Source organism: Sander lucioperca, chromosome 12, assembly GCF_008315115.2.
Source record: "Sander lucioperca isolate FBNREF2018 chromosome 12, SLUC_FBN_1.2, whole genome shotgun sequence".
NCBI classification, from domain to species: Eukaryota; Metazoa; Chordata; class Actinopteri; order Perciformes; family Percidae; genus Sander; species Sander lucioperca.
Window position 1 is genome coordinate 3,230,260 of NC_050184.1, and position 20,131 is coordinate 3,250,390.

At 41.2% G+C, this 20,131-nt stretch overlaps 1 protein-coding gene across 1 annotated transcript in view; it reads left to right on the forward strand.

The window, feature by feature from the left end:
* The window catches only part of plch2a (phospholipase C, eta 2a), a 226,374-nt gene that overhangs the window by 11,056 nt on the left and 195,187 nt on the right, over positions 1 to 20,131 (forward strand). Inside the window, exon 2 of the mRNA XM_031311119.2 lies at positions 4,512 to 5,276. Coding sequence (XP_031166979.1) covers positions 5,123 to 5,276 — 154 coding nt within the window. The 5' untranslated portion in view covers positions 4,512 to 5,122. The remainder of the gene's footprint in view (positions 1 to 4,511; positions 5,277 to 20,131) is intronic.

Here is a 20,131-nt window from a genome sequence, read left to right on the forward strand (position 1 = left end):
CTGACTGCAAACGTGCTTTAGTGTAGTTTACTAGTCCGTGCAACCCCTAGTTCACACAATACAGTAATGTGAGCTATTTAAATTAGCTGATACATGGTTAAACCTCATTTGCTCTTACCAGTGTGTCTCCGTGTGTACTTCGTCCACAGCAATCCCACCAATCAGTTCCAAAACGTCACAGTTAGAGAGGAAATGCCGTAAACATATTCTTTGTAAATCTTTACAATCATTCCCTGAAAGAACCAAGCAGGCCTGCCTTGTTGCACGATCCAACTTGTCTTCAAAACTTGCCATTTTTAGCGTGTAGCTTGCTAGCTCGAAGTTTGTTGTTGTTTCGTGTTGCGAAGGGATTTTGAGAACGGCAACACACAGAGAGCAGAAGGTGAGGGACAAAGTCTCATGACATCCGGATGTCATGAGGTGTGTAGCAAATTTATCTCTGAAATGTACTTCCGTTGATCCAGACTATGTTGCCCCACTGAGAGAGCTCTGCAGCTCTGCGTCATATTGGTGTCACTCTCGCAACATTGAGTTTGAAGGTTTTATGTTTCATGTTCTAAGAGACCCTTCATGGTCTGTTGATGGTCTGTTTGGAACATAGTAGTTTGAATAACTAGGCAAAATACAGCATGCCGACCGTGGAATTACCACTTTACATACCAGCTATAGCCCCACACACCTTCTCCTTGTGTCCAGGTGGAGTGTGTGTATATGTGGGTTTGGTGGCAACAGGAACGTGCTCAGACCTGCAGCTCATCTGACCGCCAAACTTTCAGAAACAGATCTGAACACGTCCTCCAGCTGGCCCACAACTAACCCTGACTCACTCCCCCACCCCTCATCACACACACATTGTTCAGTCTTTAGCAGGGCGGCGGATCGCATACACAACCTGAAATCTTTCGACTTTTGAGAGCTGATTTAAAGGAGCCTTTCAAAGCTAAAAGGTAAACGTTTTCAGGTTTTATCCCATCTTTATTTGGCTGGGTTTCTGTGAGTGATAGCGGAAGGCGGCAAGGTAGGCAAACAAAGGAAGTTTAGGTAGGAGAGGTGAAGTGAGTCTGAGGCGTGGTGTAACATGCCGGCAGCTGTCATGCAGCATTGTGCGTAGACTGGAAGTTGTGTCTCAAACTAGAGCAAGTGAATGTCTTGAAATGCTTTAAAAGCTTTACATGAACATTTAAAATCCCTTTAATTACAAAGTTACATTTCTGTTGTATGCTTCTCTCCACACATAAGCCAATGTTCCTACCTCCCATTCATTTATTTAATCTATTTATCTATTTATTTTCTAAGGCTGCTATCTTAACCGCTCTCTATTTGGAATGTGCAATATCACAGCATATGTAAATATGTTCATTAGGGTTGCAATTTCACTTCCTGCTCGTATTTAACTTGCCTTTTTAAATTGAAATTGTTTCTTACATTGTTAGTGTTTGTTTTGCCCACTGTGTTTTTTTAATATTTAATATAAAATAATAATTTAATTATCAGGGAGTACCAACGCATTTTCGATGTGATACTGTCAGACACTAGTGCAATGACATGAAAGCCTCTTATGTCTTATTCCATCATCTCTTTCTCTGTGTACAGCTCTGTGTCAGTTCGCTGCTGCCTCCAGGTTTCATTTTCTGACAGCTATCTGAATCATTTATTAATAACATGTGTGACTTGTGCTGTGACATTCAAATATAGCAGCATCGCTGACGGATTCTGAGGTCAGGCGAAGTTTGAGAGAGCCCAAAGGGGGAACGTTTTCCATCCTTGCATTTTCCATCCTCATTTCTAAACCATTACACGTCGTTAACATTGTAAAACAGTCGCAGTTTAGTTAGGTTTAGGCACAAAAACTACGAGGTTAAGTTAAGAAAAAGATCGTGGTTTGGGTAAAAAAACAGATGATACTCCACTTCCGGTTACACACGTGGCGCAGAACGTGACGTAGCTCCTTTTGTTCTGTAAAGTTGGAAAAAAAACTCGCTGTTTATTTTTATTTTCAATGTCTCCTGGCTGAAAGTCCTGTGTTTGTTTGACCCATCCACGACCCCCAACCTTCTTATACTTACTTTGTCACCTTACTTCTTGCTTTGATTCACTAATAATGACTACGCCATCAGAGGGCACCGCCACTATAAATGTAAATATGTATAAGTCGTAATTGCTGCTTGAAAAAACTACTTATGGGAGTTTTTGGGGGGAGGACAGTCTCCAATGTTGAGCTGCTTTAAGCTGCGATTGTCTAAAGGCCACTAGATGCTGGCTCCATGCAAACTCTGACTGTACTGAAGTGCAGTTATGTAAAGGGTTAGGGATATGGGTTATGGTTAATATTAGGGTTAAGTAAACTTTATTATTCCCGTGTAAGGTAATTTGTCTTACAGCCAGCAGAGAATAAAAGACAGCAGTTCATACTAGAGATGGTCCGAAACCATTTTTTGCTTCCCGATACCGATTCTGATATCTGAACTTACGTATCGGCCGATACCGAGTACTGATCAGATACCAGTGTGTCATATATTTCATTATGTTTTAACAGCTGTATACTACTATCCCTTTATGGATGTGATATGATTTCCATCTTTATGTACGGCCTGGCTCAGGTTATACTTTTTGGGGAAACATGAACAAACAAAAACACTGAATACCACCAAATTTTCTTGTTTGTCTAGTTTGACAGTTAGTCATAACGGAGAAAAGAACACAAATAAACTACTTTACAGTAGATTTTCTTCGGCGCTAAATTACGTGGTATCAGATCGGTGCAGTACTTTCCGATACCGATACCAGCATTTTAGGCAGTATCGGAGGCTTATCTGATACTGGTATTGGAACATCTCTAGTTCATACATAGGATACACAACACTTGTATTAATATCCATATTCATACGGGACTAATCACATCAAGCTATTAAAGCAACACTAGAGCACTTTTCCCGCTTTGGTCCCCCTACAGGTTGGAAGCGGAATTGTCCATTACATTACATTATGCAAGTTTGCCAGATCGGGTAGCGGATCTGTAGTTCGAATGTGACATAATGAGACATTAGGACAGCGGTAATGGACAATTCCGCTTCCAATCTGTAGGGGGACCGAAGGGGGGAAAGTGCGCTAGTGTTGCTTTAATGAGACCAATGGTAACAGGGACAAATGAGCTCTTAAATCTTTTAGGCCATGATCACACTTGGCAACTTTTTTAAGCTGCCAGTGTCTGTTCACATCATAATCTCATCAAACAACAAACATCAACATTTTCAAAAAAGTTATGAGAGCTTTTCTAAACGCCACCGCCGACGTTTTTTTTCTGCAGCTCAGAGCGTCTTTTTTAAGCTAAATGTTTTTTACTTTTTGGACCAGATTATTGTAAGCACCAAACTGTTTCCTTCCCCGTATAATGTCGTGCACCCCTTAAACATCGTTGTAGACCTGCATTAACCTCCCCGTCAACTACAAAAGCCAACGCAAGAGCCAAGTTCCTCTTTCTCGACATTGAATATCTCTGCACCACATAGCGTTAGCACCCTCGGATGCAGTAGCAGTAGCTGTTGTTATAGCAACAAAAGACGCTCTTGGCTGCTTTTTGGAACCAAAACTAGAGACAAAAAAGTCTAAAAAACGTTTTTTTCAACAACTTTTTCTTGTCAAAAATAGCGGTCTGGAGTCTGATGGAGATGTTTTAGAGGTCATGGGCTGGAGGCTGCAGGATTCAGGAAGAGCTGATTGTTTTAAGAAAGGACTGGTTAGTGATTGGATCACAGCCACTTCATCACTGAAGTGTCTTGGGTGGATTGATATGAAAACATGTATTAATGTAACCAAGACACATTAGAGAGGAATTGCAGAATTATTTTAGATCAGAAAAGGAATCTGATGTTGAAAAGGTGAAAAATGCATCCGTCTCTCCAAATCACGTACATAGTCTTTAATTCTGGTGTAACTCTATGATCTATTATCCTTATGGATCAGTGAAAGAACATTTCCAGGATAATTGCCTGACATCCTGGAATCTGCGGGAGATGGCTGGATGTAAGCGTGGCTGAGTAGCAGCAGGCAGGCGGGCAGAGATCCTCTGACACAGAGAAACAGAGTTAGAGATGAACCAGAACAAACACACAAGAAGTAACTTAAATACACAATTCAAAGAGGCCTGGAGACCTGATCTATACTACTTTGGCTGAATCAACAATCTGGCAATAAGTAATCTGGATAAACAGAAGTAGCCTACATTTACCGGAAAAATCCTGACATCGATGTCCCTCACCTTCCGCTCTCTGTGTGTTGCTGTTCTCAAACTCTCAAAAGTTGACTAGGGCGCAAGCACCCTAGTCAACGTTTTCTTGTCAAAAATGTTACAATGCTGTATAATTTTAACTTATTTTTCAAAGTGAGTGACCCAAACCAGCAGATAAAAGAGAAAGTTAAAGGGGTAATTCTGGGCAGAAAACTGCATGGATGTGAGGTGAAGAGAATGTTTCACCCATGTTGTGTATCTCTGTCTGTCTCCTCTGCTGTAGGTGACTGGAGCAGCGTGGCCTGCATGGGATTATGGTTTGGACCTGGAGGACCAGAAGTTTTTTTGAATGATGTCATTCATCATAATCTGTTCTTTACAAACCTAAAAAGACTAGGAGTCCCTTCGGCCCCAATGCCAATTAAACGTGTCATTTGAGGATCTTTTCTGGATTGCGTCTGGGGATTTTTATCAAAGACCTTCTTCCGTGACTCAAATCACCTTTGGATATTGGATTCCATTGCAGTTTTTAAAATCTTTTGGCTTTGCGAAGATTTAACTCAGGATTGGTGTGACAGCTTGGCAGCTTTAGACAGCAATCAGTCATTTATTTTTCAGCTTCCCTCCAACACTGTAGTTCAATTAAAGGAACCTCTCAGCTACACTTGGTCCTTCATCTCGGGTTTACTTCTTCAAGCGATTTAATCGAACATTTTTGCCAATGAGATACAATATTTCTTGAGCTCCATTTTTTGGTTTCTTCTGATTTTGATTGTCACAGTTTCTAAAGGCACTGACAGACAGACCCTTTTGGGTGTGAGGTCAGCAACTACACCTTGGAAATCTGACAACACTGTGTGATCAGCCCAACCTGTCCGTTATCCATCAGCACTCATGGAATCTGTGGCAGCTAGAATGGCTATGGTGACGGACTCCCCCAACCTGTCGCTGAGGTCGAGGACAACCGTGACAACAGACGGCGACTCTTTCGTGAGCACTGCCAGCCTTCCCTGCAGCCACTTTCTGTCCGCCAGTGTCATCAATGTCGGTAAGTGTTTGCTTCTGTGACCTGCGAGAAGCCTCTGCATGTTGAAGAGTGCTTGTTTCGCTAATGAAGAATGACAATGTGCCGGGAATCTTCCCGTAGGTGTGAACGAATGTGTTGGGTCATGTTGTGGTGAGTTGTCTCTGGTCTCTGCTGTTAAGCTTCCTATTGTTGGTTGTTTTGTATCCTGAAAACAATACGCACTTTTGCCTGCCTTTATTTCAATACATAAATAATGGAGAGGCTGATTATCTAACGGATTAACATGAAATAGACTTTGGCAAAGACTTGATGTTTTTTTTTTTTTAAATAGCGGTCTGGAGTCTGATGGAGATGTTTTAGAGGTCATGGGCTGGAGGCTGCAGGGTTCAGGAAGAGCTGATTGTTTAAAGAAAGGACTGGTTAGTGATTGGATCACAGCCACTTCATCACTGAAGTGTCTTGGGTGGATTGATATGAAAAAATGTATTAATTAGTGCTGTCATTTAAACGCGTTATTAACGGCGTTAACGCAAACCCATTTTAACGGCGTCAATTTTTTTATTGCGAGATTAATGTTCTTTTTGCAAACTTTGTAGTTTTTTTCACATGCTGTTGTAACAACTAGTAACGTTAGAAAAACTACAACACCACACCGGATCTAGCTAGACCGGAAACAAAACAACAGGCACGCCGCACATACTTGTTTGGGCTCGCGAGCCGGCCAAAGAGTAGTAGGCTAACGTTACGTTTTGAGTGGATGGCGAGCGTGAGACGCCGAAATGGATGCCAATAAGATTCTGAATGGAAAGTTTACTTTTAAAAAGTTGCCAAATGGTTCCATCGACAAGACCAAAGTGATCTGTGTGTTTTGTCGTGAACTGAGCTATCATCGCAGCACGTCCAGTCTGAAATACCACTTGATGGCCAAGCACACAGCTGATGGCCGAGCACACGGCTGATGGCCAAGCACACGGCTGATGGCCAAGCACACGGCTGATGGCCAAGCACAAAGCTGATGGCCAAGCACACAGCTGATGGCCAAGCACACGGCTGATGGCCAAGCACACAGCTGATGGCCAAGCACACAGCTGATGGCCAAGCACACAGCTGATGCCAGTTCTCTGCCCCCTCGTCAAAGCCAGGCAACAAAAGCACAAAGCAAGCCGATCAACTTTTCCATGTTGATAAGAGCATTAAAATGAGAAAAAATAATTGGACATTTAGAATAAATAAAAATGTGCGATTAATTGCGAGTTAACTATGACATTAATACAATTAATCGCGATTAAATATTTTAATAGTTTGACAGCCCTAGTATTAATGTAACCAAGACACATTAGAGAGGGACATTCAGTTGCAGAATTATTTTAGATCAGAAAAGGAATCTGATGTTAAGAAGGTGGAAATGCATTCGTCTCTCCAAATCATGTAATTCTGGTGTAACTCTATGATCTATTATCCTTATGGATCAGTGAAAGAACATTTCCAGGATAACTGCCTGACATCCTGGAAGTTGCAGGAGATGGCTGGATGTAAGTGTGGCTGAGCAGCAGCAGGCAGGTGGGCAGAGATCCTCTGACACAGAGAAACAGAGTTAGAGATGAACCAGAACAAACACACAAGAAGTAACTTAAATACACAATTCAAAGAGGCCTGGAGACCTGATCTATACTACTTTGGCTGAAACAACGATCTGGCAATAAGTAGTCTGGATAAACGGAAGTACATTTACAGGAAAAATCCTGACATCGATGTCCCTCACCTTCCGTTCTCTGTGTGTTGCCGTTCTCAAACTCTGTTCCCTTTGGGAAACATCAATAACCTTCGAGCTAGCATGCTACATGCTGAAAATGGCAACTTTTGTAGGAAATTGGGATCGTGCAACAAGGCAGGCCTGCTTGGTTCTTTCGGGGAATGATTGTAAAGATTTACAAAGAATATGTTTAGGGCATTTCCTCTCTAACTGGGACATTTTGGGACCGTTTGGTGGGACATCAAAGAAAAAAAAAATAAGGAGGAAGATATTTTTTTTAATTTATTTTGCATTTCGAGAATAAAGTCGAAATGTCGAGAATAAAGTCAACATGACGAGAATAAAGTTGACATACTTTTTCGAGAATAAAGTCGAAATGTCGAGAATAAAGTCAACATGACGAGAATAAAGTTGAACTATACCATTTCGAGAATAATGTTGAAATGTCGAGAATAAAGTTGAAAAATGTCGAGAATAAATTCAACTCCTTTATCACTTAATAGAGCGACTGTCCGCCATGCCAGCTGCCATGTAGGAAACATCATAGATATGGGTTACGTCCTTGGAGTGCCGCGCTCGCCTGAGCTCCACTCCATCAGGATCAGACAAATCAATTGTCTTATTGTGTCTTGTGATACAACATATGTGTAGGTGTAACCATCGATACCCTCGCATCTGTCCATTACAAGCTATTTCAGTCGGCCACCTCTTCCAAGTTTGTGTGGTTTCTCCTTCTGAACAGACGCAATTTTCGGCACAATCTCTTCAAATTCCTAATACTTATCATCATACTGTGTTTATGTGCTAATAGAGAAAGAGTTCATGCATTTTGTAGAATACTACAGGTAATATAGCTAGTAGTTTGGTTTATTCTCAAAAGTCCGACTTGATTCTTGAAATAAAGTTTTTTCTCGACATGTCGACTTTATTCTCGACATTTCAACTTTATTCTCGAAAAAGTATTTCAACTTTATTCTCGTCATGTTGACTTTATTCTCGACATTTCGACTTTATTCTTGACATGTCGACTTTATTCTCGACATTTCGACTTTATTCTCGACATTTCGACTTTATTCTCGAAAAAGTATTTCAACTTTATTTTTGTCATGTTGACTTTATTCTCGACATTTCGACTTTATTCTCAAAATGCAAAATAAATAAAACATCTTCCTCCTTAATTTTTTTCCCTTGATGTGGTCCTAATGCTCCATCGTAGAACACTCTAATGGTATAACATTTATTTATTTTACACAATACATTAAAAAAACAAATCAGTAAAAAACTAAATTGAAATAAATGTATACAGAAACATAAAAAAATACATGTATTATTAATTATTTCAGGGAGAGATGTGATTGGCTCCATGAATGGTTAAAATACCGGGCAAAGAAGCAGCTGTAAGACTACATAGTATTAAGAGAGACAACGGTAGCGAGTAGTAAAAAAGATCAAAAATCCACGTAGTGAGGTTGGTTGGGGTTGGGGATGGATCAGACAACACAGGACTTTTACCCAGGAAAATGGGGGGTTCATGTCCCGTTCTTGTCCCGCGTGTCACTGAAACGTACATTTTTTTAAACGATGCCAGAGCGTCAAAAAGTGAAGCCAAGAGTCCTGACCAAGTGCACATTAGTTGAAAGCCCCATGGCGTCTGACTGAGACACCAAAGGAGACTTTTTGCGTCGGTAACAAACACCAAAGGTACCTCACCAAGCGTCGCTTTTTGAGTGAGAATGTGTTGTCCTTCCATATGTCCGTACAGCCGTCTATCCAATTTCTGTGAACGCCATATCTCAGGATTCTTTTTATCCAAAAGGTCAAAGATTAACTTCACTGTGGTATCAAATGTTCTGCAAAAACACTTTTCTGGCAGACCATTAGTAACGAGTTGGTGACACTAATCTTGGAACTGTGCTGATTGTTTAGATAATTTGTGCTGCTGGGATAAAGATGTGTTTGAAGCATCCATGTTTTGCTAAAGACTACACTTGATATAAATTCTTAAATTGCTTCAAAGCCTTCACTACATACAGTATATTACCTCTGGACAGACATGGATGTAAATGTGGTATAAGTTATAAATCATCAGATACAACATAAACTTCAACTTGGCTGGTTGGTGGAGGCATACAACCGCAGGGCGGTGAGTGTAGTTTAACGTTAATTGTTGTTGGCACAGATGAATAGGAGAGCACTAGGCTCAAACTGAGTCAGGTAATTGGAGTCGATGTCTGGTCAGTAATTGGTTATTTGTTCTCCTGTGGTGATAAACACAATTAGCTCAAATAGGTATTGATTGGGACTGATGCACACCAGTCAAGCAAAGACCGATGGACTTCTGAAGGAATCGAGAGGTCTGGAGATTTCATGTAACATTTTCTCTCATTTGATTTAGTAGCTCTCCAGTCATCATTGTGCTCTCAAATTAGTTAAATCATGTTCTCAAATGACTTCATTTGTGCACATAAAAGATCTCAAATGAAGGAAATGGATGCTGGATGCAGTGCAAACTTGAAATCTGTCGGGCCATGGACAATCCCATGTAAGCCAGCTGCTTGCGTTCAATGCAACTTGATCTGATTTCAGATGCCAGAGTCTGGGGTGATCCCTCTCTTTAGTCACTCTCTATCTCGCTTGACCATATAGAGCTCCGGGCTTCACGTGACTTGACTGTTTATGCCGTCATTTTGGCAGGAAAGTAATGGCAAAAATGAACTGCGCCAGCACAGCAGCTATCCACCATGTTGAATCAAGGCGTTTATTGAAAAAGGCAGTAAATTACAATAGGAGCAAGTAGCTAGTAACGTAGCTAACTCGTAACGACTCTAGCTCAGCTCCGACTCTGGCGCTCGGCTCTCCACTTTCCTGCCAAAATGGCGGTGTTTTGATATTGACTGCTGCATGCTGGGATTGCATGACGTCAACTGCTGGAGCTCTATAACGTTACCGTGCTCTTAGGCGGTCGTTGAGGCTCCGTCTAAAACTCTGCCATTTCAACCAGCTGTTTGTAACATGAAAATGGATTATGGATCATTTTATTTCTATAGTTTATAGCTGACTTTACCAGCTTACTTCTCTATTGGCTGTTGAAACAGGAGACGTCTCTTACGTTCTAAAACCAGCCTCTGGAGACTCGACCAGCTGAGTCGCAGCAGCACCATCAGCTGGTTTAACTCAAGCTGAGACGGGCCGGGTCAGATCGCTGAAACATTTCTCTGCAACGCTCTAAAATGTGAATCTTTGGTCTGAACTGGGCTTAGGAGGGTTTAGCAGCATTTAAACAGCTGTAATCATAAAAAAGAGCAATGTGGTTATTTTATTAGTATGTGTTTCCCTTCCTATACATGTCTGCAGGTATTTTGAGCTAGAAGTCAAAGGTTAATGTTCCAGGTAGTACTTAGCTGGACTAAAAACTAAGTAAGTAAGTAAGTAAGTAAGTAAAGTTTATTCCCAATGTGCTTCACAGGCAAAATAAATACATACATGTGGCAAAGCGTTCCACAGTGTAGGAGCGATTGTTTCAAAAAACTCTGTCACCTTTTAGTTTTCAGCTACGTGGGAACAGCCAGTAAGTAAAGCCGATCTCAGGCAGATGAAGGGAATGCATGTGTGTGAATGAATGTGTGAATGATGGATGGAAGAGGAGTCTGCAGGTGTTAGAAGTGGGCTGGAAAACAGTTGCTGTGTCTGCCTAAAGCCCAAACCCTCCAATTTAGTCTCAGCTGCAGACTGAAGCTGCCTTCAGACGCAATTAGGAACCATCTGCTAAGTCCCAGGGTGGATGGAGGGCTGTCAATCAAAGTGCTGTGTGTGTGTGTGTGTGTGTGTGTGTGTGTGTGTGTGTGTGTGTACTGGGAGGGTAATAGTGACAGATAAAGACTATTGCAGTAAGTAAATGCTGCAGCTGTGTATTGATTCCCAAAGATGATAGCCAATGTATAGCACAAATGGAGGAAACATTAACGGTTTTAACCAATAATATGGCAAACATAATGCAAGGCTTAATATGAATAATTAATCTTTTTAAATTTAAAATGAAGTCAAACAGCATTGAGAATCATTTGGCACAGTTATCAGCTCATTTCTCCCTTGATAAGAGATGTGAAGGCAAGTGGTTAAAAGGGTTTAATTTTGCCATTGTTGGCTGCGAAAAGCGATCTCCGTGCGTGCACGGAGGTGGTCATCTAACTCTAATGAACTATAACGACCTCATCCACACTGTCAAAATAATTTAAATATTGAGCCATGGCACTGACAATCTTTTAGATAACAGGAGCCTATCATTTCTGTAGCCTAGTCTGAAACAACAGACTCCCTGAACGCCTTGACCTCAACTCGCGTTCCACTCTCCACACCGTTGTCTTCGGACAAAAAGTCACGTCCATAGATTGATAATGTTGTCAGACACTTTTAGTAACAATCTGAGCCTGTCAGTGGCAAAAAATCACTTTTAGTGGACAAAAAGCAAGGCTTCACAATTGCCCCGTTAGGTTACATTGCAGCTCGGTTCTCGCTGGCCCGTCACTGCAATCTTGCTCAATGCTGGACCAATTTCAAAGAGTTATGGTCACATCAGTCTATTAGACACAAATGCATGGGGAAATGGGGTCCATGTTGAAAAAAACGGTAGTTAGCCTTTAACATACAACGAAATGAATCAAATCTATCATTCTGATGAAAACACACGTATGTGTCATTGTCATTTAAACAACACATATTTCCATATCACATCTCTATAATGTAAATATTCCTTGACTAATATGTGTGATAATTACTTGGTGCAATAATCTATTAGTTACATGTGCTTACATTATTGTAGTCTGACATGTTTTAGCCACCTTTTAGTCACTGCTGCTATTTATGTTCACACTGTACTCCAATAGCATTTGTACAATCCATTGTATAGCAACATCTTTTTATTTCTTGCACTTTAGCTATGTTACTTTATACACTTATTGACTTGTTTTTTCCTTACTCTTATTTTTGCCTTAAATTTGACTGTGACCAACGGGGATCAATAAAGTATTTTGATTCTTATTCTGCAATGAAGGGGAGCGGGGATCCGGCTTTCACTTTCACGGTTTTAATTTCAACTCAGGTTTATATGATTGTTTCTTTTCTCCTCCGTGTATTCCTGGTAAAAAAGTACTATATTGATTTTCTGATTTCTAGTGGAAGCACGATGATAAATTCCCCCTCAGCTGATACCTGATGATTTTTTTATTGCCGAGCCACAATATGATCTCCAACCTGCGTCCATACAGAAATCCGGTGCGGGACGACTTTAATGTCTGTAATTTATTTTAGGATTGTCATATAGGCAGTTTTTTTGTTAAAATCCATCTTTGTGACAAGAGTTTGTGGCATAAAGCTCATTGCTATATTTATCAAAACTAATGCAGATATGCAAAAACAGCGACTGTGTTCATATCAGTGTCTTATGAAGATCATAAACTGGAGCTGAGAAAACACCATTTCATTTATAATCACTGTACCGAGCATGGAGCTGTAAAATAAAGGCTTTATTTGCGCAGCTGTTTGCATGTTTATTGCACTACTAATTAACATAGCCACATGATTTAATCATTAGGAGCTGGAACTAGTGTAATTATGACCTGCATTTTTCCATTTTCTGTTAGTTATTTTGACTTAAAAAGATGTTACTGCCAAATAAAAGATATTGAACATCTGAATGTATCTACAAACAAACATCTGTTGTGTGAGTATGAAAGCCTAGGGCTACGGTTTCCTGGTTGAACGACATTTCAACGGTGTGAAACCGTGTGCAACGGGCTTTGAGTTATGTTTTCTAATTTTTTTAAAGTTTTTTTCAAAAAAGAAAATGTCTTAACATGAATCCAACATATTATTAGCAAGCCTATTTGTGAAAAAAACCCATTGATGATAGGCTTACTGGCCTCTAGGTAAGGAAATCACTAAGGTAGCCATCACGCACACCAGATAATGGACCCACAAATGCACGACTCTGGCGAGTAAAGTACAATGGTTTTATTAGCAAGCTAATAAGAACTCACAAGGAACAGTGTCCAGTAAACGACAGGCAAAGGGAAATCTGGGAAGACAGGCAATGATCAAAATCCAAGGGAAAACAGGAAAACAGGAACTCAGGAATACAGGACACAGGACACAGGGAAAAATGCTCAAAGGCTGAACACATGGAAACAGACGATCTCGCAAAGGAGTAAAGGAAAGACTGAACTTAAATACACAAGACAGGGGAGACAACGAGACACAGGTGCAACACATAGGGGCGGAGACAGGTAATCACACAGGTGGGAAAGCAGAAGACAGGAAGTAAAAAGGACATAACATGGGAGAGCAGAAAGACTACAAAATAAAACAGGAAGTGGACAACTAAACAGAAAACATGAAACAATCGTGACAGTAGCATCCACAGATCCAGTTAATCCTAACCGGTATTTTCCACTGGGAGCGTCTGCGCTGCGTTCCGCAGACGCCGTGGCCCCCAGCGAGCAATCAAGTCAATGCTTGATATTCCCCCAGCCGCGCCACGGTGCGTCCACAGAAGCATGCGTGAAGCGGCTCTCCGCTCCGCTAAAGATACGCGCCAGGTCTATTTTCACGCGAGCCACGGGCCGTTCAGACAGCCAGGCAGGCAGTGAAACAGCGAGAGAATCCAGTCAGTTTACTAAAACACACCCCCCCAGTATCATATACGTCTCCTCTACAACACCACGGACAACGAGAGATTCATCTTGGAGTTTGAAAAACATAATACAACATCACAGATCTTTTTTATCAGGACAACACCAGAAAAGAGAAGGCATGGAGTTTAACTGCAGGAGTGCTTGGAGTGGAAGTTAGATACTAGCTTAAAGCGTAACACTCGCCAAAATGCAACCTAGGGTCTTTTTGTGAATGTACCCGAGTCAAACTTTCGTTTAAAAGCATATTTAGGACGGAAGTGCCACTTTTAAGATTTACCGTATCTTCGTTCTTCTGTCACGAAAGGGAGTGCTAGGGGCACTTTTATGCTAGCCTCAAAATAGCTATTTTTAAACCACTAAGAAGGCTCGACACAACATGAGACTTTGCTCGAAGTATCACCAGGGGCTCTACACCTTAACGGAAGCACTGACGACATTGTTTGTGTACACAGAGTTTACTAAAAAGAAAGGTTTTGAGCAACTCACCGTAACTCTTGTTGTTTCCGGCCGCTACCACCTCGGCAGTGAAAACGAGTCGATATCAAAACAAGTAGCCACAGATTTAGTATATCCCTTGTGTAGTTAAGGTGTAGAGCCCCTGGTGATACTTGGAGCAAAGTCTCATGTTGTGTTGAGCCTTCTTAGTGGTTTAATAATAGCTATTTTGAGGCTAGCATAAAAGTGCCCCTAGCTCTCCCATTCAAAAGGCCATTTGACCGAAAAACTAAAATACGGTCAATCTTAAAAGTGCCGTTTCCGTCCTAAATATGCTTTTAAAAGAAAGTTTGACTCGGGTACATTCACAAAAACACACGGGTTGCATTTTGGCGAGAGTTACGCTTTAATAAACACGTGATTGTTCTATAAAGCACAAGTAGAGACAATATAATCGGCAAGTCGGGCAGCAAGACGCTCTGCTTCTGAGACGCTCCCGGTGTGGTATGGCGCGTGGTGGAGGACGGAACAAAACCGGAATGCAGCATTTTCCAGCCAGTGGAAAATGGCTGTAAAAAAATCACGCTGCAACATGTATTTTTAACATATAACATAATTGATAAAATCATGCCAACAAATACTTTAATAGCTTAGTCTTCTATGCGCTAAAAAAGGTATGTATAAAGGCTTTAGGCCGCCAACACGTTATTGTAGACCCAGTTTAATATGCAACTTAATTTTATACAATATATGTAGTAGGGGGTCCCTGCTCCATCTCACTCTCAGTTAATGGGTCCTTAGAATAAAAAACTTTGAAGACCCCTGCTCTACAGTACACACAACCGGAGGGGGGCAGTGCAGCTCCCTCCTATTTACACTCTGCTTTATTCAGAACCACTCAACATCATTTTCCGCTGAAGACAGACGCAGCCTTAATTAAGTCATTCTCTTGGCATCAGACTCCTCGTAATGGAAAGCTGATTTCATGAGGGATGCCTTCCATTCGTCTCTCTGTGTTTCCTCTGTTTAATCGAAGTGAAGGGGTCCAGGGTTAATGAGCCCATTTCCTCGCTGCTTGACCAGGGCTGAGAGGGCTTTAGGAAACCATTCCACTTCTAGTAATGGCTGATTTGGTGATAGTGGAATATGGAATTGTGTTAAAATGTAGATCTGGATTGATAAAGATGGAAATAAGAGGACAAAGAGGAAAGGGTTTTGGTGTTTATATGGCTGGGTTTTTATTTAGACAATGACTTTTCATGGTACAGCTCATGGGTTAAATAGATACGGCTTCATTTGAAAGGGTAAGGGCTTAAATGGTTAGGAAACACTGGTTTGGAGAATAGATTGGATTAATTAAATGAATACAAAAAACATTCAGTTCCCTACATTGCAAGATCAATGGACTTAATGATTGCTAAAAGAGAATATCATGGTGTTCTTATTGTATCTAGTCTCGCATAGCCAGACTCACTCCACAATCGTTTTGGGCGGCGCTAAGCTCCGGGCGCAGCGACGGTGGCTCTGCTAAATAGTCTCAGGAAGGAACTTGTTTTGGTGGAACATTTACACCACGCAAAAGAAAACGCCATATACAATATTAGATGAAGTTAACTGTTGACACAATACAGTAACGTGAGCTATTGAAATTAGCTGATACATGGTTAAACCTCATTATCTCTTACCAGTGTATCTCTGTGTGTCCTTCGTCCACAGCAATCCCACCAATCGGTCCCAAAACCTCCCAGTTAGAGAGGAAATGCCCTAAACATATTCTTTGTAAATCTTTACAATCATTCCCCAAAAGAACCAAGCAGGCCTGCCTTGTTGCACCATCCTAACTTTCTTCCAAACTTGCCATTATCAGCGTGTAGCTCGCTAACTCGAAGTTTGTTGTTGTTTCCCAAAGCGAACGGAGTTTGAGAACAGCAACACACAGAGAGAGGAAGGTGAAGGACATCCAGAGGCCTGTACTACGAAGCGAGATTTGGTGTTAACGAGCTAACTTCAGGCTCAACCCAGGGTTTTCTGTACTACGAAGGTGGATCACTTGTGATCGGGTTCAATCGCCGTGGTAACTTATGCCGAACACCTAACCTGGTCAGGAGCAGGTTATGTTGGAGATCAGAGATCAACCGGTGTAAAAGCACCACCTACTGACCAATCAACACTCGATTGATAATGGCGTCACCGTTCTTAGAAGATGCGGTGGAGCTCGGTGGGTGGAGAGAGAGAGGTGAGCTCAGGAAAGTTAAAACATTTAGAGACCGACAACCCCGTTAATATTCGCTGATGGGTATTTTTATGAAAGATATAGATTTTCAGCGGAGGGATTTACGTATAGGCTATTTGTTGGCTTCTTGAGCCGTGTGTTGCCAATGCGCACATCGGTTTAAATTATGTTTTTATGTTGTTTTTTTTAATTTTCTCTCACAATCGCGTACCACTGCCAGGGTTGCAACTGAAATAAAAGCCTAAAGCAACGACAGTTTATGGAAAGCAAAAGTGTAATTATATATGGTCAGATCTTGTGCCTGACTGATGGGGAAGTGACCAGTTTAGTCTAATGTATTGTAGTGGGTGTACTGTACTGTATATTGGCCAGAATCTGCCTTTGGGGGAGGAGGGGGGCATATCATAGTGGGGGGGGTCTGGGTGTCCTCCCCCAGGAAAGTTTTAAGCATCAACTACTTCATTTCCTGCATTCCGATACTTTCATGCACCAATTTATGGTGAAATACCTCCATTGAGCCTATGTGAAGAAAAAAGCACAGATGACAATTCAAAATATATCAAACATATAATGGAAAGTATGTTGTTATTGGGCATTTTTAAGTGGCTATATGGAAATCCTGGAGCTTACTATCACGTAGACTACACCACTGGATATTGATAAGCTAAGCGTTTACACATAACAGCGTCGGCTTTTTTGCCAGCTTTCCTTCCTGCGTTTTGCCTGTAAAACCGTGTCTGTGTTCTTCATATTTATGTAGAATTATAGTTTGCTCTTCTTGTTTAAAATATGCAGCTCTGGTAGATGTTTGCGATTGGTCGTGGTGCGCAAACACCGCCTCTTTTATGTGAACGCGCGCGCTGCTGGATTGGGAAACCCTGGGTTGATTGAACTAGTTGTTAACCACCGTCGTGATACAGCTTATGCAGGACCGCGGTCGTTGATCTATAGACCATTTCACAGATGTAAACATAAACAGTCTAAATGGCCCCAGATTGATTTCCTGTTGCAGTGTATGTGAATGACATCAACTGACAAGAAGTTAACAAGGGGCCAGGCTGTTGCCTAGCAATGGAATTCCATTCAAGTATTGTCACTTTTTTTATTTATCAGCTGACTTTTTCTGCTGCATGAGGTGAGTTTGTGTTAATGTATGCTCTGTCTGCATACATATTTGAAATGGATCCGTAGTTGGCTCACATGGCTACGGCAAATGATTCCCTTGAGTCCTAATTTGTGTGTAAATGTGTGTATATGTAGTATGCACTTTAATACACCCCCATACCCAAAGGATGGCTCTCCTTCCATTGACTCTTATTATCTATCCAAAGCAATTAGCACCAATAACACCTCTGGCTTGCTGGTTGCCATTTACCCACTGCGACACACTACAATAGGCTAATGAATTATATAGCACACTGTAATGGCATAATATCCTTAAGTGTATAATATGGAGCGGGCGGTGGTGAGGTGTGAGCAGATACTGAGGCGATAGGGAGGGATTATAACGATCTCATGCAATATTAAAGAGAATGTTGAATGAGGCAGAGGGTGATGGTGATCTAAGGCAAGGCAGCTTTATTAGCATTTCAGCAACAGGGCATTTCAAAGTGCTTTACATAAAACATTAAAGAGCAGTTAACAACAATACAAAATATAAAAACAGATAAAATACGAGGTTTTAGGACGCTAGTGTGGGACAATGTATAAGCCGTCGCTCTATACACATCCAGAACGGGCCGGTCCCAATGGTCTTACTTTTTAATTGTCTTTATATGCTTACATAGATTGTCATACAGTTTCAATTTTCAACAATGTAACTTCAGTAACTATTAAAAATAAAAACAGATAAAATACGAGAATAAAAGTTACAGTGCAGTATAAGAAATGAACAATTATTTAAAGAAAGGAAGTGTAACAGGCCCCGGGCGTGAGGCCTGTGGTCAGATTAAAATGTCGTTCTGAAAAGAACAGGAAAATGATGAGACCTGCAACAGGTATTGCATTTCCTTCTCTCGCTTCTGCCAGACTTTATTTTACATTACATGTCATTTAGCTGACGCTTTTATCCAAAGCGACTTACAATTGCTATATATGTCAGAGGTCACACGCCTCTGGAGCAACTAGGGGTTAAGTGTCTTGCTCAGGGACACATTGGTTGATGTATCACAGTGGGAATCGAACCCTGGTCTCCCACACCAAAGGCATGTGTCATATCCACTGCGCCATCACCACCCACATTTTACACATAAACATGTACTTTAAATATGTTCTCAATTTCACATTCCTTCTCATAAGAACATCATCAAATTACCATAATCACCACATAACTTGAATTCAGTTTCCCAAATAAACATCATTTTCAGAATCCATGTGTGCTGTTTGTCTTCATATTCAAATGAAAGTAAAATACCCTTTTTCCCAAACTTCTTTGGTCTGCTGCTTACAGCTTTAGTAACTGTACTAATAACTAATAATCAGATCAGAATGTATTTTGGCCCCAAACCGTTTAGTGCTTTATAAACCAAATGTACTGTACATGCGGCATCAAGCGCTCCAGATGAATTCTGCCAGAAGAGCATGTTGCTGCGTGTTTGTGTATTTTGTGTGGATGTGTGTATTAATGCTGGAATGTGTAGAGCAGTAATTGCAGGATGTTAGTGGAATTAAAGCAATTACAGCTTTAATTTATTACATTTAAAGGGGAACTACATGGATTGTATCCATCAGTGATTGCCAAACAGGGGTGCTTGTACTTCAAGGGGTACTTCTGCTGTTGCCAAAAAAAAATGGAAATTGTGATTTGATTGGAAGCCTATTTTCACAACATGTAGTCAACTGTTCAGAGGCCTGTACTAAGAATCCAGATCAACATGCCCTGGATGTATTTCAGTTACCCGGCTTCACCTAACCTAACAACCACGGTCCTCCATAAGCTGAGTCACGACGGTGGTTATCAACTAGTTCAATCAACCCAGGGTTTCGCAATCCAGCGGCGCGCACGTTAGCATAAAAGAGGCAGTGTTTGCACAGCACGACCAATCACAAACATCTACCAGAGCCCCATATTTCACATAAGAAGAACAAACTATAATTCTACATAAATATGAAGAACACAGACACGCAAAACGCAATACAGTTGCTGATTCCTAAAACAGGAAGGAAAGCTGGCAAAAAAAATGCGTAAATCACAACGCTTATCAATATCACTTCCCCATCAGTCAGGACCAAGATCTGACCATAATTACACCTTGTCCTTTCCATAAACTGTCGTTGCTTTAGCCTTTTATTTCAGTTGCAACCCTGGCAGTGGTAAGCAATCGTGAGAGCAAATAAAAAATATAAAAACATAATTCAAACCGATGTGTCGCATTGGCAGCGCACGGCTCAACGATACATAGACAAAGATACGTAAATCCCTCCGCTGAAAATGTTTTAAATGTTTTAAATGTTTGAACTTTTATGAGCTCACCTCTCTCTCTCCACACACCGAGCTCCAGCTGATCTTCTAAGGGACCGTTCGGTATTTATGGAATGGACCACCGGAGGAAAATAGGGGAGGGTCATGTCTTTTTATTTTATGCTAAGGGGAGGGTCATCCAACATTTTTTAGTCTGGGTGGGGGGGTCACCCAACTTTTTTATTCATGAAAAGAGCAAAATTTCAAAGTGGCTTGTTTGGTTCATATTTATCCATGTAGCTCTCAGTCTCGGCCCCCTAACAGATGGGTCTGACCCCATACGCGGAGTTTGCTGGGGGGGGCAGG